A 26,342-nucleotide genomic window follows, 5' to 3' on the forward strand; every position below is an offset into this window, starting at 1 on the left:
AAAAAAAGCTTCATCAAATTGCTCTGCAAGTTCGGTAAACTACAGAACTGCTACACGCGTTCTTCACCATTTAGTGAGTTCATTTGGGAATAAGCCACTTGTGGCCCTCGAGTAATCTTCAAAATCAAGAAAACGTCATCATCATTCTTCAAATTGTGGTCAAAGCAAAAGAATTAGAGAGAAAATATTCTTTTGTAAAGAATATTATTTTTGATATTGTGCCTATAATATTTTTAATTTCTATAAATATTTTGTTCGCATTATTTTCCTATTTTTTTTGCTAATTTTGTAGGGCCAAATTTACGAAATTTGTGCGTACAAATTTATTTATAGATGTTTAATTTTATTAAAGATTCCCCACAAGTATTAAGATAATTTTAAAAATAATTAATTAATTAATTAATTTAATTTAATTTAATTACATGAAATCAAATTCGTCTCTGCAAATGATGAAGGTCGACACGTGTTCGAAAAAGGTAAGTCTTTTTCTTCCTTGAAAAAAATAAAGTTAGCAAAAAAAAAATTGAATAAATAAAGAAAACACGTGTCAACATGTGTATATATGTACATGCAAATTGGAAAGTAGGTGCCCCTGTCAACTATATATTTATATAATTAAACCTATAAAAAAACTAGAAAGTGAGTATCAAGGACTCACAAGCCCACATTTCTCCGTGGTAAGGTTTGACTTATGCAGATTTTATATACATATATATTCCAAGTATTCACTTTGGATTGGTGTTATAAGTATATGTATATATATTTAATCCTCTATGCACGCTACAAGCAACCACCATTGAAGCCTCTCCACAGCACGATGTTGGAGCCTCTCCACAGCACGACGTTGGACACCACAACATGGTATCTACGACATAACCTCTACGTTCCCATGGCAAGCTTGAAGAGATGAAGATTTCTCGTGATGAATTCAAGTCAGATTTCTTAAGTTGGGTTGAAGAACACCCAAAGATCAAAAAAATGATAATATTATCTTGTTCGTAAAACCCATGGGAGAAGAAAATTTGCTAAAATCAAAGAACTAAATCCCTTAAATTAAATAACTAAAATTTGGGAATTCGAAATGCGAAACGCGAACATGTGTAGCATCCGTATGAAGTTGCCTTTGGATTTTCTCCTAAGGATTTTCCTTTTTGGATTTTTCTAATTTCTCAATTTTTTTCTTTCCTCTTCTTGATAGATGACACCTTTATTTATAGGTGAAGATAGAGGATTTGAATTTCAAATTCTCGAATTTTAGTTGCTTAATTCAAGAGATTTAGTTCCTTGATTTTAGCAAATTTTATTATTATTCATTTTGAAGATTGATAATTTAATCCACTAATTTTTTTTTTATGTCTACAAATACAACAAAATGAATATCATTTTCCTTAATATTTTGGGAAAAGTGGGATTTGACCAAAAATTTTAAATTAGTAATATTTTAATGTATTTAAAAATAATTAGAAATACATGTATTTTTTTCCTCAAGAAACAAATACCTCGGAGGATTATTATTTTAGTTACCTAAAAGTTTAAGAAATATTGTGCAAAAAACCTCCTATTTAAATAAGATTAATATTTTTTTTATTTCCTAAAATTTTAAGAATAAATATTGTCAAACAAGTCCTATTTAATTATAATTACCAATTCAAAAAGTAATAAGGTTGTTTATTAAATAATAAATAATAAATTTAATAATATATAATTATTTTAATTATGATTAATTTATTTAATATAAAATATTTATTTATTTATTTTTATACTATATATCGAAATACAACCATATTGTAAAATATTTTATATCTAAAAAACTCTTTCAACAAATTTTATTTTCTATCATATTAAATAATTATTAATATTATATAATAAATACAAATTTATTATTGGTTTATTTATTATCAAGAATATGAATTTATTTTTAACTTATTAATGCTAGAATAAACTTTTTTTTTTCAAATTCTTATTTTATAATGTTTATAGAAAAAAAAATCTAAAATAATAAAATAATAATAATAATAACAATATTATATATATAATAACATCTGTATGGAGTCTAGTTGTCAATTGATTTGAATTATATAATAAGTAAAAATGGTATTTTTGAGAATAATTGGATGACTCATTAAAAAATGCATGTATTTTAATGTATTTTTAAATAGTTAAAGATAATACAAATTTAAAAAAATTGAGGTTCTTTTTTTATATATTTTCATATTAGTGAATCAAATTCTATTTTTTCTATAATATTTTTCTTTCTTATTACTTTTAAATTTTTAGGAATCAAATATAAATTACCATTTAAAATACCTAAGTGGCTGAAATTCTTTAGTTTAAAAGATATTTTAGTAGAAAGTTTATTTTATGGATTTTTTTAAATATAATATTTTTACTCAAAACTTATGACTCATGCCCAACATGATGAAGTTATACTTCGACAATGTAAGGTTTTAAATATCTGAGTATATTCTTGATATATATTCTATATATCCAATATCTCAAAATTTTAAGATATTTTGTCGACATTTCACCATTTTTTTTGCGCTTTAACAAATATTTTATCGATATTTCTGGATATCTTATAGGTTTTTTGATTTTTTTCAAAATTTTCATTATTAATACATTTAAATTAAAATGTATCATAATTCTTATATTAAATATATTTTAAAATTAAAATTAAATATGTTATTGTAATATCATTATAAAGTAATATATAATACAACTTAATAATAAATATACACTTATAAAATTTATATATTTTACTAATACAAAAAATATTATTATCAAATATGACAAATAATATATATCAATTTTTTTAAAAAAAAAAAACTTTAAAATGCTTATATGTACTTCTTATATAATTTTTAAAATTTTTATTACATCATCGATGTTTTATCTTAAAGATAAAACATCGATTAATATCTCTCTCTCTCTCTGATTATTGATATTTTCATCATCATCATTTTTCATATATTCATAAAATCCATCCGTAATTATGATATTTTCATATTATTTAGTAATCGGTATTTTCATCGTACCTTCTATGCAACTTTGCTTTTGTCACATGGCATAGAAGAATAAACACCAACATTTCACCGACTAGCTTATGACTCCTTCTAGGTCAAGCAAGTGATCTAAATTTGGATCTTGTTTGTTATCGACTTTTGATAAATTGAACTCTTTTTTAAATTCAATAAGAATTTTCACACATGGTTGACTAATTTTATTCAAAGACTTATATCTTTAAAAAGAATAATCTTAATATGAAAAGTAATAAAAAGATCACTTTTTATAGAAATTCTATTTTGGTTTATGGAAAAAGTTATGTTACCATACAAATATTACCTATTTCTGCTAATATTCCATTTCTACTCCAACTTCCAACTAAAGCCAAAACAGGAAATTATCCAAACAAAGTCTTAATTGCTCACCATGATAAAACAGGTACTAAAAATACACTCTACCTTTCTACCTAAATAACCTATAACCAAGCTATGGCCTAATTCTATTGAAATGGTATTTCAGTACATTTGTTGAACTATAGTCTTTTCACATGCAGATGATCAAATAACGGTCAAGCTACAAGTGGATCAAATTCTTGAAACAGTAAGTACCGAGAAGGAACCATCCAACAAGAAGGAAGGTGAAGAAAGCCAAGAAAGTTAAGAAGGTCAAGCCCCCAAAGAAGAGTCCAAGAGCGGACACTATGGCAAATGGTAAGAAAGATTTTACCATAGATGTTGTGCTCACCCAGCGACCTTTGAGGAAAATGAGAGCTGCAAGATTCACCACATTCCAACCACCATCATAAAAGCCCAATCTGTTCAGATTATTTGCCACAAAGGAGTGGCAGTTGCAAGTAAAAAGGTTGTAAGATCGGTGTTGGAATTCCTGTGTGCTCTTCCGCAGTGCATCATCCCATGTCAATATGTCTGTCTCAGTTTCATCCTGTCCACGTCCATTCTCCCTTCTGTATGGAGCAGGATGATGAGGAGAAATGCAGCACTGTTGGCCAGAATTTCAAGGAACATAAAAAAAGAAAAAGTTAGGAATGAGCAGAAATAAATTGAAAAACATCTAGAGGACAAGGCAGAGTTCATGTATAGCTAATTCTCAAATATCATCAGCACAGCACTGCATCAAAGTACATAGGGGCCTTCCAATCATTTTGCTAAGGAAGCAAAACACATTTTCACAATTGACCTGCTTCTCTATTCAGTAAAAATGGCACCTCAAATAAGAGATGGAATTGAATTTCAACAATTAGCACACAAAGCATTGGATCGAGGTGCAAAGAGACCCTGCAATCATTTCATTGAACAAGCAAAACACATCCTAACTATTGACTCTCCTTGTCTCTTTCCTATGGTATGCAGGCCAACTACTAGCTTCTCCATTTGGTGAAACAATATCAGTGAGCGCCCTAAACACATGTGTGCCAACTGCCTGCGGATGGCAAGCTGGTAGGTACAATAACTGTTTCAAAAATGAAATTAGGCACACGTACCTTTTCTTTGCTAATTTGGATATAACGGGTCACTGCTCCAAAGGCAAAATTATCTACACAGACAAAATTGGGCCCTGCAAAGTCCAAGATTACCCCATCCTCTCTGCATATGCCAATGTGGCCAATGAAAGGAATCAACCATGATATGACAGGAAGAGGGGTCCACACAATGCAGCATGGAAACCGAGCTCGTCTTGGGTCAATTTGCATCATTTGTGAAACACTTCTTTCGATCATCATATGATCCTCAGGATCTGCATTAGCGTCCATGGCCAAAGCTGCACAATGATGAACTGTCTCAAACTCTCAATAAATGAGCCCTCATGAAAGCAAATGCAGTTTATCCTTGATATATTCCATTTTCAATGATCATTTGTCATATAATATTTAAACCAAAAATGTTAAGCATCACAGGGCCTAAAATTTAACCTATGCTACTAGTCCGAATGACTCGTTGTTTCCTAAAAACCATATCCACTGAAGCACATTTTGCACATGTAAGGATGTTTGCTTAACATGTCACAAGAAATCTGCCCATATACAGTAGTCCTTATCCATGGAATACTAAGACTAATGTAGATCGAATCCTTTTAAAGACACCTGAAGAACAGGGGAAAGAGGGCTTGGTTCAAATGTTCAACCATTCTTCCTAAAAGATTGACAAGACCTCAACAATCCACCTGTAATGCATTTGGTATAGCAATTTTCCTCACCAAGACAAAGTCAACGAAATAGCACAATTTCATATCCATGAATGCAATTTACAAAAACCAATTTTTGCAGAGACAGCCCAGATTGGATGCGTGACTCTCATACAAAATGATACCCAATTTCTAAGTATAGCAAATTAGGCTTATTAAAATATGTTTGAATTACTCTGTGCTTCGAATTTGTCATCAATCTGAAAATGTGCTAAATCGTGAGTCAATACAGCAAAACCCCAAAAGCATTAAGAAACGGAACTCACTGTTACTTCATCCAAACAAGGTGAAATCAAAGGAGTCCGTTTGATTCCCGGGAAGTCGCAAGAAAGAAATGAAAACTTAGGATCTTACAAGAAGATTAGGTTGAATAGGCAGATGCAAGATTCGAAGTTTTGCTTTTCCTTGATTTTTTTTCGCCTACTATTATCGGAACCAAACAGGATGAAAAACCAAATAATTATTTGTGTGAATCTTGATGTGGAACAGAAATGATAAACCCTAAATCAAAAGAATACCTGCTGCAACCAGAAGAACGGAGACGACACTGCAGAGAGAGTTCTGAATTTGGTGGATGTCATCAACTCATCAGTCATCACTCAATTGTTTTGCCATGCTGGTGGCCCAGTTTCCTATTAGTTGGGCTTCAAACATATGTGTGAGGTTAACGACCCCAGCTGCATCACTAATGGGCCTGTCCCAGCCAGCCCAAATCCAATCCACACCAGCTGAATAAAAATCTTCTAGCAGGAAAGAAGGGCACAATAACATATGGCCATATAACTTCATTGATAAAACCAGAGATTTCCTCATATTTTTTAGTTCTTTCATGCATGTAAATATTGCATTTGTAGATTCATTGATTGATACATGCATTTTCCAGTTCATATTCGTATATATCCTGATGATATTAATTAGATTAATCTAAAACTATGTTTGGTAGGTAGGAAAGTGGAGTAAGAATGAATAGTTCATTTATTTTCTTTCTATTCCTAATATTAGATAATTTAAATGAAGATGAGAATTTAATAAAAATAATTTAAGTAAAAATAAAGTCTGGGATTTCAATTGATCTAATTGAAATCATGTAGAATATTTTAAAATTATTATTTTACTCCTTAATTTCTATTAGGTTTGTATAGTTTTTTATGGTTAATTTTTATTTATTGAATATGTATTATTTTTCTTAATCTTATTATTTAGTAAAAAAAATCTCAAAATATATTTTTTTAAATAAAAAATATTTTAAAGTATGTATAAGGGTATTATTATCAATTTATTTATTTATTTATTCATTCTCATTCATATTGGTATCAAGGAAATGAAAACAAATATTAATTCCAATGTTAGATTTTTAATTGCGAAGAATTGCAATAATCAAATTTATTCTTATTTAAGAATAAATAAAAAATAAAAACAAAATATCAATATCTATAGGGTCAAACCTCCACATCAAGGTAATACGTTATATCCCATGAGATTATGGATCAAACAGAAAAAAACTCCTATAGGGCCAAACAAACCTTCACATCCGGTCGGGAATCGACTTTAATTAGGGATGACAACATGACAGGTTTGGGATGGGCCGTCTCCATCCCAATCTTGCTCTGTTTATTTAAAATAATTCTCATCATTATCTCATTTAAAAAATTAAATAGGACAGGACGGGTACATGAAATTCTCATACCCGTCCTACCTCGTTTAACTTTTTTTTTTTATAAAAAAAATTACTTTTAAAATTTTTAATTACATTAAAATAAATATATTTTATAAATAATTAATATAATCATATTTTTATCACTTATTTTATTATTATCTATATATTAAAAATAGTAAAATTAAAATTAAAAATAATTTAATTTTAAAATTTAATTTTATATATAATTGGGATGGGACGAGACAAGACAATACCCAAACCTATCACAAATCCATGATGGGTTTTAAAAAAATTCTCAAACATGTCCTAAACTCATTTAGTTAAAATTTAAATCCGTCCCATTAGGGGTCAGACAAGGAGGGTACCAAAAAAAGTCTATTCTATTGTCATCCCTAATGTTGATACCATTTGTAACAACCTGCATCTATTCATATAGATATTGTCTGCTTTATACCCAAGGGGTTCTCATGACTTTAAAATGCATCTAGGAGTTTATACTTATATAGTGTTAGAAATTTTTCACATATCCAATAGGATGTGTTACATTATGTTATGTTTATATTTAATTTATGAAATAAATAAAAAATAATATGAAATATATATTATTTTCATTATTTAAAATAAAATTATATTATATTTCAATATTTTTATTAAATTTTTTTTTTATATATTTAACAATATTCATGATTAAAATATTTAAACTTTATAAATAAAAAGTTTTTATATTAAAAAAAATTTATATATTATATATTAATATTATGTTATAAATATTTTTTTAGTTTTTCTTTTTTAATCATAAATTTAATTTATAATAAAAAAATTATTTTGTAAAATGAGTATATAAAAAAATAAAAAATTGATTAAAAAAAATAATTTTATGATACATAGATATACATATTCCATATCTTAGTATAAAATTAACGTATTCCATATAGAAGGGATAAAAATAAAAAGACTAGTATCATCTGGCATGCTTTGCTACTCAATTCAATGCTGGACCTTAATATAAATAGCATTATCTTAAACCAGTGACAGACGCTAGCAGCAAACAAAATTCCAATGCTTAGACCAAGGAAAGCAATTTCCATTATAATTAGTAAAAGAAAATTTCCTCTTCTGAAAACCTTATTCATCATTGAGGGTGTGTTTTATGCGCCTTCTCTTTGTTTGATTCTTTCCATTTTTCTTTGTCATAGGGACTCCTTTCCAGTTCATGCCGCTGTGGCCATTAGACTCGCTATTGCTTCTAATCTGGAGGCTTAAAACCAGCACCTGCTGAAAAAAGAAAAATTGGCCGAGAAACAATGCCACCGAGGCCATACTTCATCCCTCTTGTCAGGATTTTATCACCTGGAAGAGGTAGGGAGCAGTGGCTGGAAAATTGGGGATTTTCCGTTGTTTGTGGATGGACTGCTCTTTGCCACTGAAGGAATCACAGCCTTTCTGGTAGCAAACTTGCCCTCTTCATTTTTTCCCCAGATAACAAGGTATAGTCCAACTAAGATCAACACTGCTCCAAGGACCCTGCAAATAAAAATTAGGACCAAAATACCAAGATTTAGCAACCCCACCAACACATATATTTCTCACATATGTAGGCCCAATCTGGTAAAACCATATACTTGTAATATAATTCTATTTTGTCCTTGTAGAAGCTCTCTAAGAAGGGAGTAATAAATTCTGAAACCAAAAATTGTATCAGTAATTGTTGATGGGACTCACCCTCCCAAATAGAATCTTTCGCCTAAAGCAAGTGATGCCATGACAGCGACAAGGAGGGTCTGTAGAGGTAGGTATGCCGAAACAAACACAGGGCCTGCCTTGCCAACAGCCCATAGCTGTATTGAAAAGCCAATTCCTGAAACTACAGCTCCCTGCATTCAACCACCAATCTTGTCTGTCAAGCTTAGTAAAATAACACTAACAAACAATATGACAGTCGTAGGGTCATCAAGCATGTTATTCATACACGTGATTAAATAATAAACACCAATGAAAACATATGTTTGAAGTCAATGTTATGATATGTAATGAGATCACGTCGGCCTGCTCTTTTTTTTCTCTCATGATGCTCTTACCATTCATTACTTTTACAGTTAAGAGATGAACCCACAAGAAGAAAGGTCTCTAACAATAGTGCCCCACAAGACAGGGCAAGAGACTTATCACTGGTACCGAGTAATGATATCACTAGAAAAGCTATGTGTGCAGCTGGGTCCTGTTATTATTACTAAGCCCCCACTTCCCTTGGCAGTACATATGAAGGACCTCAATAATTGATGAGCAGGCGGATTATTGGATACCAAAATTTGGGAAATCAGATCCTTGCAATTTCCAGATATTATATGGCACTAGATGCCTAATTAATCAGTCTATGCTAATTTTGAAGTCTAGTTTGATAATGAGCTCCCACCACATGACACAAACAGAAATGCCAATTTGTCTTCGAATTAAATGGTGGAGTGTGTGGTCTATCATTGTTGAAGATGACAACTAACTGCTATGAAGCATGCACAGATGACAAAGTGATGCTTTCAGTTTATGGTACAGACCGAGTAGAGAACACAGAAGAGTTCAGTTCGGGAATGAAACAGCCAGGCTTGGGAGTTTCTTTCAATTAAACCCGCAACCGCCAGAAACTGTAGGATTGCAAAGAAGCAAGTGAAAGAGGAGACTGAGAGCTGAGCTGGGTATTTCTTCAAGATTGGTGCTTGTAGCACGATCCAGCCGGACCAACATATGCAGTGACCGATGAGACAGACACAACCCAAGGTCCAATTTTTCCCCTCAGCATCTCCAAGTGAAATGGATGGAAGAGATTGGTTCAAAGGATGGCTTGGCCTAAATATGATTGGCCCTTTGTAAATGGTTATAATTGAAGCTCCGGCAACACTACAGATTGTTCCAAGCACTTTAGCTTTGCCATCTCTCCTGTTCAAGTGAACTTCCTCAATTCTGCAAGCCAGATCTAAACACAAATCAATATACCTTGAGGGTTTCAGAGTGCATAGAGAGTTATATTATGCTTACCGCAGGATGGCAGCCATCAGAAAGGTCACAGCCGGGACAGCATTCTCTGTAGCAGAAGCCAAGGTGGGTGATGTGTTGTCTAGCCCCAACAAGTAGAATCCTTGATTTGCTGTTATTCTGTTGGGAAAGAGGATCAGAAGAATTGCTCTTCATAGACTAATCACTTAAAATCAGTGTAATAAATCATACCCAACAAATGCGAGAAGGAAGAATTGCACAAGAAAAGAAGCAGTCAGTGCCGGCCTGTCCTTCCTACATGGCCAAGAACAATAAGAGTTGCAGAGATTTCATATCCTATCTTCATGATGCTAAAGAATGGAAACAAATAGTATAGTGATTATGCGTACTTCTCTAGGAAATAAGCGAAGGGAGCAATCATAGCCAGCGCGATGATGTTCCTATAAGCAGGGAAAACAAGCTTGCTTATACCCATGTTAAGGGCAGTCCTCAAAATGACATGATTCCCAGCATAACCAAACTGAAAAACGTTCATGGCTATGTGCAGCTTGGCACGATCAGGCACCCAACGCATTCTCCTGGCCAGTGCTGGACCAGTTTCAGCCATTGAAGCAAAACCCAAGATTGGAAGAGTGAATCACATAGAAGCAAGCAGAGGAAACACTTGAGGAGACCCTTCATTCTATGTAGTTGCCCCTTTGAAGGCACCAAGTGCACATGATGCGGTTCCTGAAAGGGACAAGTGAGCTCAGTGATGAGCTCACTGACCTCCCATTTATTTATTGACAAATGTTTTTTGTCACAACCCAAACCTTGATTGGCCATATTGTTGTAATTCTTGAAGTTGGGATACTGAAGGTAATGGCATTTCTATCATCAATCTGTACTGATATTGACACATGATGTTTTCCCTTGTCTTTCGTGATCCTTTAGAAGTCCAATTCGACAGCTCTCCTTCTTGTTCAAGGTTAAGAAGAAAAGAGAATAAAAAGACAGTCAAACAAATAAAGTAATGAACAAACAAACAAACAATTGCCCAGATTCTTCTTTCTCTGTTTTTTTTCCTTTGGGGGGGGGGGGCGGCTTGGGGCTTCTTCTCTTTTTTCTTTGAGGGGGTCTTCTTCTCAAAGCATTCCTCCATCAGCCCTCCTTCTGCCCCCTTCATGAAAAATTGGATTTTGTTTTTTTGAAAATGGAAGTAATACGTTTATACTTTTATTGGGAGGGGATGACCCTCCCTGTTTACTTCATACTCTCTCTCTCTCTCTCTTTAAAGTGATCCTCCTTTTGCACGAAGTAGTTGCATTCTTTAGTGTACACACCTCTTATCTTGCCCTTGGTGTTTGAATCATTGCTTTGTCGAATGAATTGTGGTGTAATTCATGTTAGGCAAATAGCATAACAGGTAATAGAACTTGGACGACTTTAAGGTGAAATCAAGTCTTTCTTATTTGTATCGACCATCTTGAATAGATCAGGCAAGTCAATATTGTAAGTAACCTAAATGGCTCTTTTTGTTTATAAACTTGATTTACCAAGGGACTTGACTAGACCAAGAATATTTGTTCACATAGGCTAGAAACATTTTGCATAATACTGGTTCATTGGAGGCCTCCAATATCATAGCCTATCATAAATGCAATATATTATTATTAGGATCAATATTTCCATCAAACAAGTTAAATTTAGCATAAAAAAGCTTTTTAGTGCCCCTTGAACCATGGTCTCACAAGAGACCAGAGTTTGGACAAGGTGATCCAATATTGGGCAGAGGTAAAGGCAGGTAGGGTTAAAGATATGATATGGTATGACAGTTGTAGGTAGTATCAATGAAGCAGTGTGCATTTACAACTTGGAGCATGTTGGTTGCTTCTTCTAGGTACCTCTTGGAAGGCCAACTCTACTAGAGACTCTGTGTTGGTGTTGGACATTGATAGCAATGGGTGGTCTTGAGTATAAGAGGGTCGAAGGATTCCATTTTCTAGACATAGTTGATTGATAGTTTGATACTATGAATCATAGCGGTGGCAATGTTTGTGCAATTTATTCATCTTGGGATATGGAAACCATCATTGAGTATCTACTTGTTATCCACATGCATTGGTTGCATCTTAACTTTTGTATATACCTCTATGAAATGAGGCATAAGCGAAGCGCTTATTTGTTTTACACAAGGATAGACAAAAGATATTAATCAAAATATCTATTTGTTTTGAACGAGGATGAAAGCATGTAGTTGTGATTTTGCCTTGATCACTCAATGAGGTAGGTATTAAACCAATGAAAACAAAGACAAGGCCTGGCCCCTTGATGATGCACAAGGGAACCCATCCTGTATATTATGTTCGGCTCACAAGGTTGGATTTTGATTCCTTCGATATACTATCAACCTAATACCTTAATTATAAACATATGAGTGATGCAACAAAACTAATGAAATTGGAATATAACTTCATCTTTAAATTTTAGGTATTCTCCATGCAGGCAATAGATAAATAAATTTCTTAAACCTTAGCATATTTATACAAAGACAAACTAACCATTTGGTTTCCTAGGTCCCACTACATGTAGGACCAACTCCAAAGAAAGACTACCCCAAGTTGAGGAATATTTTTTAATTTGGTATTGTAAAGCATTTGCTAAGAGGAAGAGGAAAAAACCAAAAATAATAATAATAATAATAAAGAGGTTGATGAAATCATTTTTGAGATTAATATATAAACTATATTTATTTATCAACTATTAGACTTAGATTCTAGTTTAACCATATTACCTTGATAAAAGGCAAAATTAGAAAATTAGAATATTAGATAATAAAGCAAATTTTAATATAAAATTTGAACATATCTCTTTCCATGACTCTTATTGTGTGTAATCATCCGTTGAATCTTCTCTTTCCTCTTTTCATGTGTCTATAGATGAGAAATTATGAGGATATATTGATCAAATGCAAGAGCAAGAAGGTGGGTGTTAACCAAATCACGTAAATACATGAACAGAAAATAAAGAAGAACACGATATTTTTAACACAGTTTGACGACTAATATGATCATTCCATCCCGAAAGTGTACTAACACTCAACAATCCACTAATCAAAAGAAAATAGTACAATGATGAAGTTCTTAAAAAACATCTCATTGAGATCACTTTCTCTAAAAAAAAAACAAAATCCTAACACAAAAGGGCTAAAATATATAATAGGGCCAAATTCATCGATCATCACATAATGTTTTTTTTTTTCAAGGAGATGTTGCTCTTTTCAACCCTATGAATTGATAAGACAACTCGATCCTTACAAGCTTAATGAAGAGCTCGACCCAATGAGTTAATTGGGCAATTTGACCTCCAATATCCCAAACATGATTTAGATTTCACAATCCAACAATTGTCATTTCATTTATGAAAGTCCTTTATTCAGTTTGATCCATTCCTTTCATTTAAGTCACAAAAACCTAGTTAAAAATGCTAATGATAGGCATTTATAATTATGCCTCATCTTTAGTTTTTCATATATATCTCGATTGTCACCCATATTTACAAGTTTTGTAATAATAAATTTTCTTAAATTTTTTTCAATAGATATTTACAAGGATAGAAGTGTTCATGTCACGCCTTTCTTATTTTTCTTCTATTTATAATGATTGTGTGCATAACAAGGAAGTCAGACTCAATTTATCCCTTGTGTTGGATACTAAACAAGTTATGAAAGGAAATTATTGGATCACATGATGTGCCATTTAATATAAAAAATCCCTAGTTTTTTTTTTTAAATGCTTAAAATTATTGTAAGGTGGATTGGATTATGTGAGAACTATTTTTTCTTTTATGTATTTTAAAATATCAAAGAATTAGTTTGATCATGTTATTTAATTTTTTTTTTGTTTTTTAAAATAGAAAATTATTTTAAAATTTTCTAATATTATTTGACCGTTGTTTTCTAGAAATATTTATTAAAAATAAAGTGAAATAGAGAATAATTTTTAAAATATAGATTTATTTGATTATATTTTTATAAATATGACTAAAAAGGCGTGTTTTTTTTAAAATTTCTCCGATATTTTCAAGAAATTTTCTGTATTCGAGGTATATGAAATAATATTATAATAAAAAAATTCATAATTCATCCCGATCTTTTTAGCACGGGAAAGTTGGATCTTTTACCCGCCTTATTTTCATAATTTGTAACATTTTAATTCTTTATTTTTGCCAAATACAATAATAAAAATTTAGAGAAGAAGTAATACCGGGCGACTTTACGCCGTTTTATGAAAACGGCAGAACTCAAGTACCAAACTCCTCTTCAAGATCGGTATCCCTTCCGCGAAACGCACCGTTTTGATGAAACGGCAACAGTCACACTCCGTAATCCACTCCCTCCCCCAAAGCGCACCGTTTTTCTGAAAATTTCTCTTGAAACGGTAGAACTTCACGATCTTCCTCCCAGAGCGCACACAAACCCCTTCTCTCGTTCTCCATTGTGGACGCCCGACGCCAGTCGGAACTATTCAGGGATACTTCGCTCTGGGAAAACCCTAAGAGCTGTTCTAATCCATCAGAACTAGGTATAACCTAATCATATTATTTTCATCCCTCAATTCCTTTCATTGTTTCAAAATTTGCCTTCTTGGGAAAGGGAAGGAAATCAAATCAAAAAAATTTGTGGAAAAAGAGATATAAAAAAAAGAGGGTGAAAAGAATTGTGGAGAGAAAGTAGGGAAAGGAGGTGAATTGGAGCTCGGACATCTCTGTTTCTGCCTGTTTCATGTCTCCAATGTCTCTGAAACCCGAAAAAGAAGGTATGGACGTGGTGGAAATTGCTAGTAGTGACGATGAAGGAGGTGTAGGAGTGGAAAGGAGGAGCAATCAACAGGTTCAAACCGACCAAGTAGGCCAGCAGACTGTTGTACCACTCCCTCCAGCGGAACCGCCCCTGTCAAGGAGTTTCTGGAAAGCTGGGGCCTATGATAACACTCCCTCCAAATTGACTCCAGCCCCAGGTTTCATATCTTCTCTTTTTTCAAACCAATATCTCTATCATATGTTGTTTGTTTTGATCATTGAATGGAGCCGTCTTTCCTATTTCACAGATCAATTGGAACATGCTCGCGTTCATCCCAAGTTTCTGCACTCCAATGCCACTTCTCATAAATGGGCTTTTGGAGGTAAGTTTTTGTGTCATAAAAACAAGAGAAAGAAAGGAATTGCAGGTGCTTGAACTCGAGAATTATATTTCTTCTCTATCTATCTGGGATTAGAATGTATTTGATAGGGTTTTTTCTTTTTTCTTTTTCTTTTTTCCAGCAATTGCCGAGCTGTTGGACAATGCTGTTGACGAGGTAAAAATGATTATTTTGCAAATTTATGTTCTCATGGTGCATCATCTAGGAGAAATCATATTTTGTGGTTTTTCTTAATTTGACACTGCATCCTTAGTTGGATTCTTTATGATTGAGACATTGCAGCTATGGTGGTTCTTTCTTACCTGCACTTATTCCCCAAATAGGTGGACAGTAGGCTAGACTGAAGAAAGCAAATCTGGAAAAAGGTCTTGGTTGGCTTGTAATTTGAGGGAAAATACAAGAGAAAGAAACTAGGGAGGAAAAGTAGAAGTAAAGAAAAAGTAAAGGAAAAAAATTTAAAGTCCATAAATTATTTTTGTTTTGTGAAAAGAGAGAAAAGGGAGAATCCCTAATTTTTGTTATTTAAAAACTATTAATAATACACATTGGACTTGGATATATATATACATGTTAGTGGGACCCACAATATAATAAGAAAAGAAAAGGAAAAGTAAATAACCTAAATAACTGTACACTATCTAACACTCCCCTCAAGCTGGAGCATATATGTTATATGCACCAAGCTTGTTACAAATGTATTTAATTCTAGGACCTCTGAGAGACTTAGTAAAAATATCTGCTAGTTGATCATTTGAATTGACAAAACTAGTCGCCACACATTCTGATGCGATCTTCTCTTTAATGAAGTGACAATCAACTTCAATGTGTTTGGTCCTTTCATGGAAGACTGGATTGGATGCAATATGCAAAGCGGCTTGGTTGTCACAGATGAGTTTCATCTGTTCATCCTTTCCAAATCTCAACTCTCGAAGAAGATGTTTCAGCCATATGAGTTCACATGTTGCCAGAGTCATAGCTCGATACTCGGCTTCAGCACTAGATCTGACCACTACATCTTATTTCTTACTCTTCCAGGATATTAGGTTACCTCCAATACACAATACCCGGAAGTGGAACGTCTATCTGTGGATGAGTCAGCCCAATCTGCATTTGTGTAACCAACAACCTGGGTATGACCTTTGTTCTCGTACAACACATCTTGGCCTGGTGTGCTTTTGATATATCGAAGAATGCGGATTACAACATCCCAATAGCTATCACATGGTGACTGTAGGAATTGACTAACAACACTTACAGGAAAAGAAATGTTTGGACTAGTAATGGTGAGGTAGTTTAGTTTATCTACAAGTCGCTGATATCTCCCAGTATCTCCTAAAGGCTCCCCCTGTCCTGGTATAAATTTGACATTTGGATCCATAGGAGTGTCTACCGGTTTACAGTCTAACATACCGGTTTCTTCCAAGATGTCTAAAGCATACTTCCTTTGGAAAAGAACCACACGGGAACTAGATTGAGCTATCTCAATTCCTAAGAAATACTTGAGTTTCCCCAAGTCTTTAGTCTGAAAGTGGGTGAAAAGGTGTTGCTTTAGTTTCTGAATACCATTCTGATCATTGCCTGTAATGACGATGTCGTCCACATAAACTACTAGATAAATACACTGTCCCGAAGAGTTATGATGATAGAAAACATAATGGTCTGCTGTACTGCGGAACATGCCAAACTCCTAAACAATAGAACTAAAATGGCTAAACCATGCTCGAGGAGATTGTTTCAAGCCATATAGAGAACGGCGTAACCTGCACGCTAAACCAGACTCCCCCTGAGCAACAAAACCAGGTGGTTGCTCCATATAAACTTCCTCAGCAAGATCCCCATGAAGGAAAGCATTTTTAATATCTAACTGATAAAGAGGCCAAGAACGCATGGCAGCCATGGAGAGCAATAGACGAACAAAAGCTATCTTGGCAACAGGAGAGAAAGTGTCACCATAATCAGAACCATAAACCTGAGTATAGCCTTTAGCAACTAAGCGGGCCTCAAGGTGATCAACCTAACCATCAAGGCCAACCTTAACTGTGTAGACCCAACGACAACCAACTGTAGATTTACCAGAGGGTAAAACAACAAGATCCCAAGTGCCATTGGAGTGTAAAGTAGTCATTTCATCTACCATTGCCTATTGCCAGCCTGGATGGGAAAGAGCCTCAGGGGTGCTCTTGGGAAGAGAAACAGAAGATATAGTAGAAACAAATGCAGAATAGGGTGAAGATAATCGATGGTAACTCAAAAAATTATAAATGAGATGAGGATTATGAGTAGATCGATTACCTTTCCAAAGAGCAATGAGTAAGTTAATAGAAGGAGGTAGAGCCGGGGCAGGAGAAGCCGAAGAGAGAGGAAGTGAGTCAGCAGGTACCTCAGCTAAAGAAGGAAGAACAGCGACACGATGACGATGATGATAAACCTGAAGTGGGCGAGAAGGCACTGTATCAGGTGGGGAGATAATGGGAAGGGGTAAGACTTCAGAAACAGGAAGAGACTTAGAGGTGGAGAAGAATGGTGAGTCCTTAAAGAAGGTGACATCAACGGAGATAAAGTAGCGATAAGTCTCAGAGAAATAACAACGATAACCCTTTTGAAGTCTGGAGTATCCCAAGAAGATGCATTTTGTGGCTTTGGCAGAAAGTTTATCCTGTCCAGGAGTGAGAATATGAATAAAGCAAGTACAACAAAAAACACGAGGAGGAAGGAAATAAAGTGGTTGGTTAGGGAAAAGAAGGGAATGAAAATCTGATCGTGTAATACAGATGAGGGTATATGATTAATCAAATAACATGCTGTAAGAATAGCGTCCCCCCAAAAACGAAAAGGAACATTACTATGGAGAAGGAGAGTACGAGCTGTCTCAACAAGATGTCGATTCTTACGTTCAACTACCCCATTTTGTTGAGAAGTATGAGCACAAGAAGACTGATAAAGGATCCCATGTTGGGACATAAATGAAGTAAATGGTGCAAAAAAATATTCCCTGGTATTGTCACTACGTAACACACGAATAGAAATATTGAACTGGGTTTGGATTTCAGCATAAAATTTCTGGAAAATAAAGAATAACTCAGCTCGATTTTTCATTAAAAATAACCAAGTACATTGAGAATAGTCATCAATGAAAGTGACAAAATATTGAAATCCTAAAATAGATGCGGTCCGACAAGGACCCCAAACATCAGTGTGGACAAGTTCAAAAGGAGACTTTGCCCGATTATTCAAACGGTTTGGGAACGAGACACGAGTATGTTTCCCAAGCTGACAGGACTCGCACGCAAGCGACGACAAAGATGAAAAACGAGGGACCATTTTCTGGAACTTTGATAGACTAGGGTGACCCAGACAACTGTGGATGAGGAGGGGAGCATCAGTAGAAATGCAAACTGCAGGAGTTGAAGGCGAGGTGAGGTGATAGAGGCCTTGAGACTCACGTCTTATGCCAATCGTCTTCCCCGTACTCCAGTCCTGCAAGGTCACAAATTTATCATAAAAAGTAATAGAACAGTTAAGAGTACGAGTGATTTTGTTGATGGGGATAAGATTAAAGGAACATTCATGAGTATAAAGGACAGAAGTGAGAGGTAGAGAAGGGAGAGAATGTGCCAAACCAATGCCTTTAGCCACAGTTTGAGAACCATTAGCTAAGGTAACAGTAGGTAAGGCAGAGGTAGTAGTAATAGAAGAAAAAAGATCCTTATTACCAGATATGTGATCAGAAGCGCCACAATCTAGAATCCAAGGTCCAAGAGAAGATGTGTGGGTAAGACAAGGAGAAGCATTACTAGTCTGGGCAACAGAAGCAACAGAAGCTGACTTAGTGGCCTGATAGCGAAGATAGTCATCATACTCACTGTCAGTGAGGGAAATACCCTGAGATGTGGAGGAACTCGGAGGCTGAGGCGGCTGATGATCAGATGACTGGGCCACGTGGGCAGTGCGGGGAGGCCGCCCATGTAACTGATAACACCGATCACGAGTGTGGCCAAGCTTATTGCAATAGGTGCAATGAGGACGTTGGCATCTACCTCGGTTACCACTGCGTCCTCCTCAAGAGTTAGTTTGAGAAACTAACATAGAAGAATCTGAAGTGTTATTAGATGACAAAGTCTGAGTGGAAGAGATATGGAGGAGGTGAGCAAACACATCATCCAAGGATGAAACGGAGGAACTGCCAAGAATCTGATCGTGGACGGTCTCAAAATCTGGATGGAGGCTAATAAGCGTAAGAACCATGAAGAACTTGTCAATTTGTGTTTGTTGATCCCCAACATCAGTAGTAAGAGGCATCACGGTCAAGAATTCCTCCTTAAGAAAGGCAATCTGGCCAATATAAGTAGATAAATCCATGTCTTGTTGTCTGACATTGACAAAAGAAGAAGCCACCTTAAAAGACGTTGGATATCATTCGTGTATAACCCTTTTGCCTGATTCCAAAATTTAAAGCATGTTTTGTAGGCCTGAAGATGAAGTAGAATCTTAGGATCAACTGATTGCCATAACATACTACATAATTGTGCATCTATTTTCCTCCATTGTACTCTGTCAATCTCAGGGATATCCGCCTCCTACGTAACAAGGTGATTCTCATAACCTTGACTCATAAACCAAAGCTCCACAGAGGCAGACCAGGACAAATAATTTTCACTGCTAACCAATTTCTTCGAAGTAATCATAAGAGATCCATATATAACAGAGGAAAAAATGGAACTTTAAGTAGCCATATCTACTTATCTGGAGAACGAAATATGTTTGGATCGAAGAAAGCCCTAATACGGCTTCAGATCGCGGCTGAAAGAAGAAAAACCGAGGATCTGCGACTATGAGAAACCAAATAGTAAAGAAAAACAAATGTGGCACTATTGGAAGGGTAGAAGAACACTTCCTAAGACACGTGCAGGGCTCGAGGTGGAGAGGAAGTCACCGGAGGTCGCCGGAAAGGCTGTTTAGAGGGCCGACAGAGACAAAAAACCCTAAAAAATGCATTTATAGGGCTCAAATGGCACAAGCACAGATGGAGGGTGGCTAGACGGCGTCAAGCGAGGCTGGAGGTGGAAGCGTGTGGCCGGAAAGTGCTCCATGTGCCCTCACGTGCCGGCGTGTGAGGTTCAGGCCGCCGGATAAGAAATGCGCGTGGCCGGCGCGTGACTGAGAATCAACCTCCGGTGCTTTGACAAAACTTGAAGATCTTCTCCTTGCGCACCTGATGGTATGGTCGGTGTCGGAAAAGGATTTCGCCGGAAAAGGTCGCCGGAAAAGTCGCGCCGAGTGAGGGTTTTTGTGACGGCAGTGAGGGTTTTCTAATGACGATACGGTTGATCGGAAGACTTTAGGAGATGGGAAAAGTGACCGAAATGAAACAAGGTCACTGAAAGGTTTCCCAGAATTGATTCACGGATAAACCGGAAATAATTAGGTTTTTTTTCTCCCTAGGCTCTAATACCATGTGAAAAGAGAGAAAAGAGAGAATCCCTAATTTTTGTTATTAAAAAACTGTTAATAATACATATTGGACTTGGGTATATATATATACATGTTAGTGGGACCCACAATACAATAAGGAAAGAAAAGGAAAAGTAAATAACCTAAATAACTGTACACTATCTAACATGTTTGATACGTCAAATTCATTTAACTTATTTTAATCAAATAATTCGAAAATGCAAATTTTTTAACAAATTTTAATTATATTTAGTTTTTTTTTTTCCTATTTTCTATAACAAAAGCAAACATAAGAAAATCATTTTCCTTATTATTAGTATTTTTTTTTCTTTCCTTAGCATTTTATTGGAACCGCACATAGCCTTAGTACTTGGAATTACTGGAGGGTGTAGCTTTCTCAAAATAGTCTAGATCAAGCTATCTTTTCCCTCTAAGGTTGCTTTATATTTGGTGGAAGATCATCATAGCTTCATCTATTGATGCTTCTCAGTTGATGCTTATGTTGAGTGGGGCTGAAATGGTGGTTCACCCACTTACACTATGTAGTTCGATCATGGGTTTTTCTCCCCTAAGGTCTGAGGTGGCCTTTTTCTAGTTGGTAATGTCTTTTATGGATTAGAAACTAGTACTAGTAATTGGGTTAATAGAAGAGATGAATAAGGAAGGGTTTTAGTTGTCATAAATTATGTTCTTTCACTTAGAGTTCTTAATTTTGTGTGGGTTCTTTATAATACGACTAGCATAGAGCTGTTTGTTTCCTCTAAGCTGTTTTGTTGCCTGTAAGGTTGTTTTATTTGTTCAGAATGCATGTTAGTTCTAATGGTGAGTGGACCTTTGCAATAGTTGCTCTAGTTCATGAGTTAGCTGAAGGTGTTGTTCAGATACTTGTTCTGTGCAAAATAGATTGAGGGTTGTTTTCTTTATAGCTTTGGGTTGTTCGTCATGCCGTTGTCCTCTTGTGGGGATTGAAATTAGTGCTTGGAGTAGGAAGCAAGGTTCAAGTATTGGACTTGGTGGATTCTCATCCAAAACAGCTATTACTGACGTGATTTCAAGATCCATCACAAGATTTTCCATTTTCAGCCACAAATTGGCCGGTATAGTCAAGTCATGGTCAAGTTGCACAGAATATTGGAGTTGGGACACTGCATCATTGAGATATTAATTTGAATTTGATGAAAAAAGGGACTGAATCTTGACATTTCTCAAAGATTCTCTTCATCAATCCAAAAAAAAAGAGGAAAATCTAAAAATGCATTGTGATAAGTAATTGAGGGAAAATAATTGAAGAAAATGGATAAAACTGAAGGAAAAAAAAAAAAAAGACGCTAATTCATTCTGTTCATCTAATTGTATTTACTTTTCTAAAAATTTTCATTATTTTCTTTAGAGATTTTTGAAAATTTTGAAATAGCATAGTGTGTTTTGCATGATATCCAACTGAGATTCTGCAATAACCCTTCTCAGGACTTCACAAGTTTAGCGGCCAATATTGCAACTTTAAACCATGATAGGGAGGGTAAATTATTGGGGAAAATTAATGTGCAGATACTATGGAAGGAAAAGAATAGAGCGTGAAGGAAAAGATGGATGGCATTTTGATGGGGTAGAATTGTTCCCATAATAAAATTCTTAGCATTTATCTTGAAAAGTGAAAAAAAAAATGATTAAACCAAGAAAATGTGCCTGAATGATTCCACTGCATGAAATTATTCAGTCTACAAATCACATCAACACTAACATTGATTTTGTGTGTAAACACATGCCTGTGTTTTTCAAATTTCCAGATATGCAATGGGGCAACTTTTGTAAAGCTCGATAGAATTGATAATCAGAAGGATAACTCTCCTGCTTTACTTTTCCAAGGTATGGTATTAATATATGACCAGATGTAGCTTCTTGCATCATTTTTTAATAAATGATAAGTGGGCAACTATGGATGTTATGTACAGATGATGGAGGTGGAATGGATCCTGAATCTATTCGGAAATGCATGAGCTTGGGTTACTCTTCAAAGAAGTCGAACACAACAATTGGACAATGTAATTACCATGAGTTTCTTTTGTCATTTACTGTTCCTTGTTTGACGACAATCATTTTGGATAATTATACTTGCTTCTACATTTCTATTCAAATTGTGGTTTTCATGCTCATTCCGTTGATGAACTACATCTAGTAAATAAGCAATTTGCACATTTATTGCTTCAGTTTTTATTTTCCTCTTTGGCCAAATGCAGAACCCCTGTGCTTCTAAGGATAAGGTCAACCTCCTTTCCACCCTTTTTCTAGGCATACAAGTAGGTCTTCATTAACATGTCTAAAATTTACTACTTAGGGGTACACGTAAATTGTGATCAATCAAAGACCAAGACTTTGTACGTTAATAAGAATTAGATTATCTCAATAATATCCCCCCTAAAAAGAGTGGCCTAGATAGCTCAAGGTCTATAAAAATGAATAAATGTTTGGAATATTTGAGAGTGTAAAAAGAAACCAGATTCTTGATGTGGCTATTCCATCAGTCTGGGTCAATTGTTTGCTAAAAAGTACTACATTTTTCTCCTTCCAGGTGGACTATAAAGAAGTAAGTTGGGAAACCTTTCTTAGAAAATGACATCTGGCATTTGACATTTAGACATCCAACCATATTTAGCCTTTTCCGGATCTATATCATGTGCCTCTTTACTATTATTCTTATTTGCTTATCAGGAAAAGGAAAAAGTTCTCACAGATCCATTCAATGCCTGGGCATTTCAAGATCAACATTTTTTTCTCCTTGGTGATAGAGGAGAAGATGCAACAGTGAATAAGATCACCAAGGTTTCCACTATTATTATTGTATCCAACATCATTGTTTATATAAGCAATGCCATTCATAAGGAAATGGGGAATTTTCCAATCAATCTGTGTACATGTTCATCTCTGCTATAAAACAACTGAATTGGAGACAAGCCTGAATTTTCAAACATTGATTCCCTCCTAGTTTTCCAGAATAAGTATCATAAAGCAGTTACAGGCTTTGCAGCAATGCAACATTGCTATTCTCTAATGTTGAAAGTGTGTATAGAAAGAAGGAAATGGAAACAGTAAAACCTCAACTGTACGTCCAAGATGATAGTTGCTTTGATCATCCTTTTCCTAGTTGAATGAGCAAAGCGTTTTAGTCAGGTTGGAAGATTTTTTTTTTTTTTTTTCCTTTTTAATAATTGAAGAGAATGTATTTATAAACTAAAACTATACACCAAGGTACACAAGTCGTATACAAAGGATATCAAAAGGTGTTGCTTGAAGGAGGGAAAATACAAAAAGCTTTTCCCTTCATCATCTAGATCCCACCCAATCTACAAAATCAATTAAAGACACCCTAACCTATGTTGCCAAGCTCCTAATAAATGAGCTTTTCAACAATTGAACCAATTGCTCCACATATTTAAAGGCTCTTCTGATTCCTTCCCTTTCACAATGTCTAAAAAAAAAACAATGGGGTGGTTCTCCAAACCTTCTTGCATTTTTTTCCACAAAGGAACCATGCTAACTTAGGAGAGTTAGGGTTCCCTAACTCAAGAAGGAAAGACTCAAATTACTTTGAACAAAGAGAACGACAACTACCGTAACAACCTGGTTATGGTACAATGGAGGAGGACATGATTAATAGATCCCACTTTGCTTTTATAAAGGTAACATCTGTTTGCCAATAGCCATCTTCTCCTCTGAAGGGGATCTAAGGTCAATACCTTTCCCGAACTAACATTCCAATAAAAAAACCTTGCTTTAGGTGAGACCCAAAAATTCCAAATAATGCCTTATAAGAAAGAGATTGAGCACCTCACCCCGACTCCAGAATAGAATATGGAGATTTGATTGAGAAGACACCATTCCTTGAGTCCATCCACATCACCCTATTCTTTTCTTCCCTCTTCACAAATTTCCTTTGCAACCTTGAGGAAAAAGTTTGTACATTGTCTAGCTCCTAATTGTTCAAGTGTTTGGCAAAACAAGGATTCTAGTGTCCTTCCCTTCGTTCTTCTCATACATCCTCCTCCCTACACCATTTATCTTCCTAAAGGTTCACCCTCCTCCCATCACCCACCTCAAAGGACACTCTACTATTGGAAAGGTCTCACCCCTTTCTTTTAGCTTTCCATAACTTGATCCCAGACCCACCTTTCACCATACATGATCTCTAACCCCCTTCTTCCTCGCCCTACTTTATGTGAATAACATGTTTCCAAAAATATTATCTTTTCTATGTTGATAGCTTTCAAAGAAACCTCTTCTCCGCCTTATCCCACACTATTTTTGCCCTGAATGAAGGCCTAATAAGGTGATTGAAGGTCTCCCAGCCTACATCCCAACTCTAAAGCCAAATCCTCCACATTGGCAATCCCACCAATAGGGATTAATTTGCTTTTCTCAAGATTAATTCTCAAACTTGAGATGGTTTCGAACCACATGAACAATCAACTTAAATGGACCATTTGAGCTTGTGAAGCCTCACAAAAGACAAGTATTGTTAGAAAAAAAATAGATGGAATACTTCCACAAGAAACAATAGGTGGGGTACTTCCACCACTTCACCCTCCCTTCCCTTTGCCTTGAAATCCCCTCAAAAAAACACCCTTCTTACCTCTCTCCAAAAGACAACTAAGTGCCTTCATCACCAATACAAATAAATAATGAGAGAGGATCCTCTTGCCTTAGCCCTCTTGAACTTTGGAAAAATTCTGATGTTGTATCATTTACTAGCACAAAAAACCTCACTATAGATGTACACAATTTGATCTATCTAATCCATTGTTGGCCAAGACACATATTATCAAGCAGAGCTAGTAGGAAGCCTTGATTAGTATAATCATAAGCCTTCTCAATATCGAGTTTTGCAAATTACTCCCTTGGAATTGTTAGTCTCCTTAGCTAGAATATCTAGTTAAGGATCTACCTACTCTCTACAAAGGCATTCTAGAACTTGGAAACTACCATTCCCATCACCTTTTTCAACCTATTAGTCAAAACCTGAATTAGAAGCTTATATAGCTTACCTCTAAGCTTATTGGCTTAAAATCTTTCGATTCCTTGGCGCCTACTTTCTTTAGAATTAACACTAAACAAGTGACATTTTGACTTTTTACAAACCTCTCTTGGTCATAAAACTTCCTAAAAAAGTTGAATACTTTATCTTTTTCAAAATCCCAACAAAACTAAACTGTCAAAAGGCAATGTAGAAATCATCAAGGCCAAGAGCTTTATCTCCATTCAAATTTAACAATACACTGAACATCTCTTTCTCAATGAAAGGCAGCTCTAAATCTTTAGCCCCCAGACTATCTAAGGCTTTGAACAACATCCCAAAGATGCTAGGTCTCTAATCCCCTAGATCAAACAACAAATTGTGGAAGGCTTGGACTACCCTTTCCTTAATGTCATTCTCCTTTTTGAATCACGCCCCATTAACTTTGATCTTGCTAAAAAAGTTTCTTCTTCTAGGTGCATTCGCCATTTTGTGAAAACATTTAGTTCTTTTTCCCTCTCTCCTTCAACTAAATCTCTATAGATTTTTGTCTCTGAGAAACTTCTTCTATGCGCAATTACCCATGTATTCTTTCTAGTTGCAATTTTGTATGGATAGAGAACATTCAATGAAGAGAAATATCATCACATCAATGACATCACGTGTTATCTTCATCTCTTATTGAATTCCAATACCTTGCACAAGTCTTGAACCTACCTAAAAGATGATTCTACGTTTGAAAATCAACCTGCAGAGATCACACCAGTAAGGAACTCAAACCTGCCTTTGAAATGGGCCTCTAAAGAACTCACCTCTGAGAAGCTTACACTTCCAAGGGGTAGTGACCAATAGT

At 35.1% G+C, this 26,342-nt stretch overlaps 3 protein-coding genes across 6 annotated transcripts in view; 1 reads left to right on the plus strand and 2 right to left on the minus strand.

The window, feature by feature from the left end:
* Positions 1–3,400: 3,400 nt before the first annotated feature.
* LOC117912212 (protein RTE1-HOMOLOG) lies at positions 3,401–5,824 on the minus strand. 4 transcript variants are annotated; one of them, XM_034826717.1, is made up of 3 exons: positions 5,724–5,824; positions 4,505–4,782; positions 3,401–4,002 (listed from the first exon to the last, which is right to left on the minus strand). In XM_034826717.1, the coding sequence occupies exons 2-3, from the start codon at positions 4,772–4,774 to the stop codon at positions 3,577–3,579; spliced, it is 696 nt and encodes a 231-aa protein (XP_034682608.1). In that variant the 5' UTR covers positions 4,775–4,782; positions 5,724–5,824; the 3' UTR covers positions 3,401–3,576. The 4 variants fall into 4 exon arrangements, with proteins under 4 accessions (XP_034682608.1, XP_034682610.1, XP_034682609.1 ...); XM_034826719.1 differs by lacking the exon at positions 5,724–5,824 and adding an exon at positions 5,560–5,628; XM_034826718.1 differs by lacking the exon at positions 5,724–5,824 and adding an exon at positions 5,472–5,560.
* Positions 5,825–7,836: 2,012 nt separating this feature from the next.
* On the minus strand, positions 7,837–10,685 carry LOC117912135 (protein WALLS ARE THIN 1-like). Its single transcript, XM_034826617.1, has 6 exons — positions 10,240–10,685; positions 10,082–10,144; positions 9,893–10,009; positions 9,415–9,817; positions 8,585–8,736; positions 7,837–8,386 (listed from the first exon to the last, which is right to left on the minus strand). Exons 1-6 carry the CDS (start codon positions 10,455–10,457, stop codon positions 8,209–8,211), a joined length of 1,131 nt encoding a protein of 376 aa, XP_034682508.1. The 5' UTR covers positions 10,458–10,685; the 3' UTR covers positions 7,837–8,208.
* A 3,506-nt stretch (positions 10,686–14,191) lies between these two features.
* Positions 14,192–26,342, plus strand: part of LOC117912719 (protein MICRORCHIDIA 2-like) — a 37,031-nt gene continuing 24,880 nt past the window's right edge. The window contains exons 1-5 of the mRNA XM_034827411.1: positions 14,192–14,847; positions 14,938–15,012; positions 15,152–15,186; positions 22,269–22,347; positions 22,434–22,523. Of these exons, the coding sequence (XP_034683302.1) occupies positions 14,613–14,847; positions 14,938–15,012; positions 15,152–15,186; positions 22,269–22,347; positions 22,434–22,523 (514 nt within the window). The 5' untranslated portion in view covers positions 14,192–14,612. The remainder of the gene's footprint in view (positions 14,848–14,937; positions 15,013–15,151; positions 15,187–22,268; positions 22,348–22,433; positions 22,524–26,342) is intronic.

Source organism: Vitis riparia, chromosome 4, assembly GCF_004353265.1.
Source record: "Vitis riparia cultivar Riparia Gloire de Montpellier isolate 1030 chromosome 4, EGFV_Vit.rip_1.0, whole genome shotgun sequence".
NCBI classification, from domain to species: domain Eukaryota; kingdom Viridiplantae; phylum Streptophyta; class Magnoliopsida; order Vitales; family Vitaceae; genus Vitis; species Vitis riparia.

Coding starts and splice junctions, on each gene's coding strand:
- LOC117912212 (XM_034826716.1), bottom strand. CDS start 4,976: ATGGTTTTTAGGAAACAACGAGTCATTCGGACTAGTAGCATAG. Junction 4,783..4,933: donor CATTCGGACTAGTAGCATAG/GTTAAATTTTAG, acceptor ATCATTGTGCAG/CTTTGGCCATGGACGCTAAT. Junction 4,003..4,504: donor TCCAAATTAGCAAAGAAAAG/GTACGTGTGCCT, acceptor TCTGGCCAACAG/TGCTGCATTTCTCCTCATCA.
- LOC117912135 (XM_034826617.1), bottom strand. CDS start 10,457: ATGGCTGAAACTGGTCCAGCACTGGCCAGGAGAATGCGTTGGGTGCCT. Junction 9,818..9,892: donor CTGATGGCTGCCATCCTGCG/GTAAGCATAATA, acceptor TCTGGCTTGCAG/AATTGAGGAAGTTCACTTGA. Junction 8,387..8,584: donor GAAAGATTCTATTTGGGAGG/GTGAGTCCCATC, acceptor TTTTATTTGCAG/GGTCCTTGGAGCAGTGTTGA.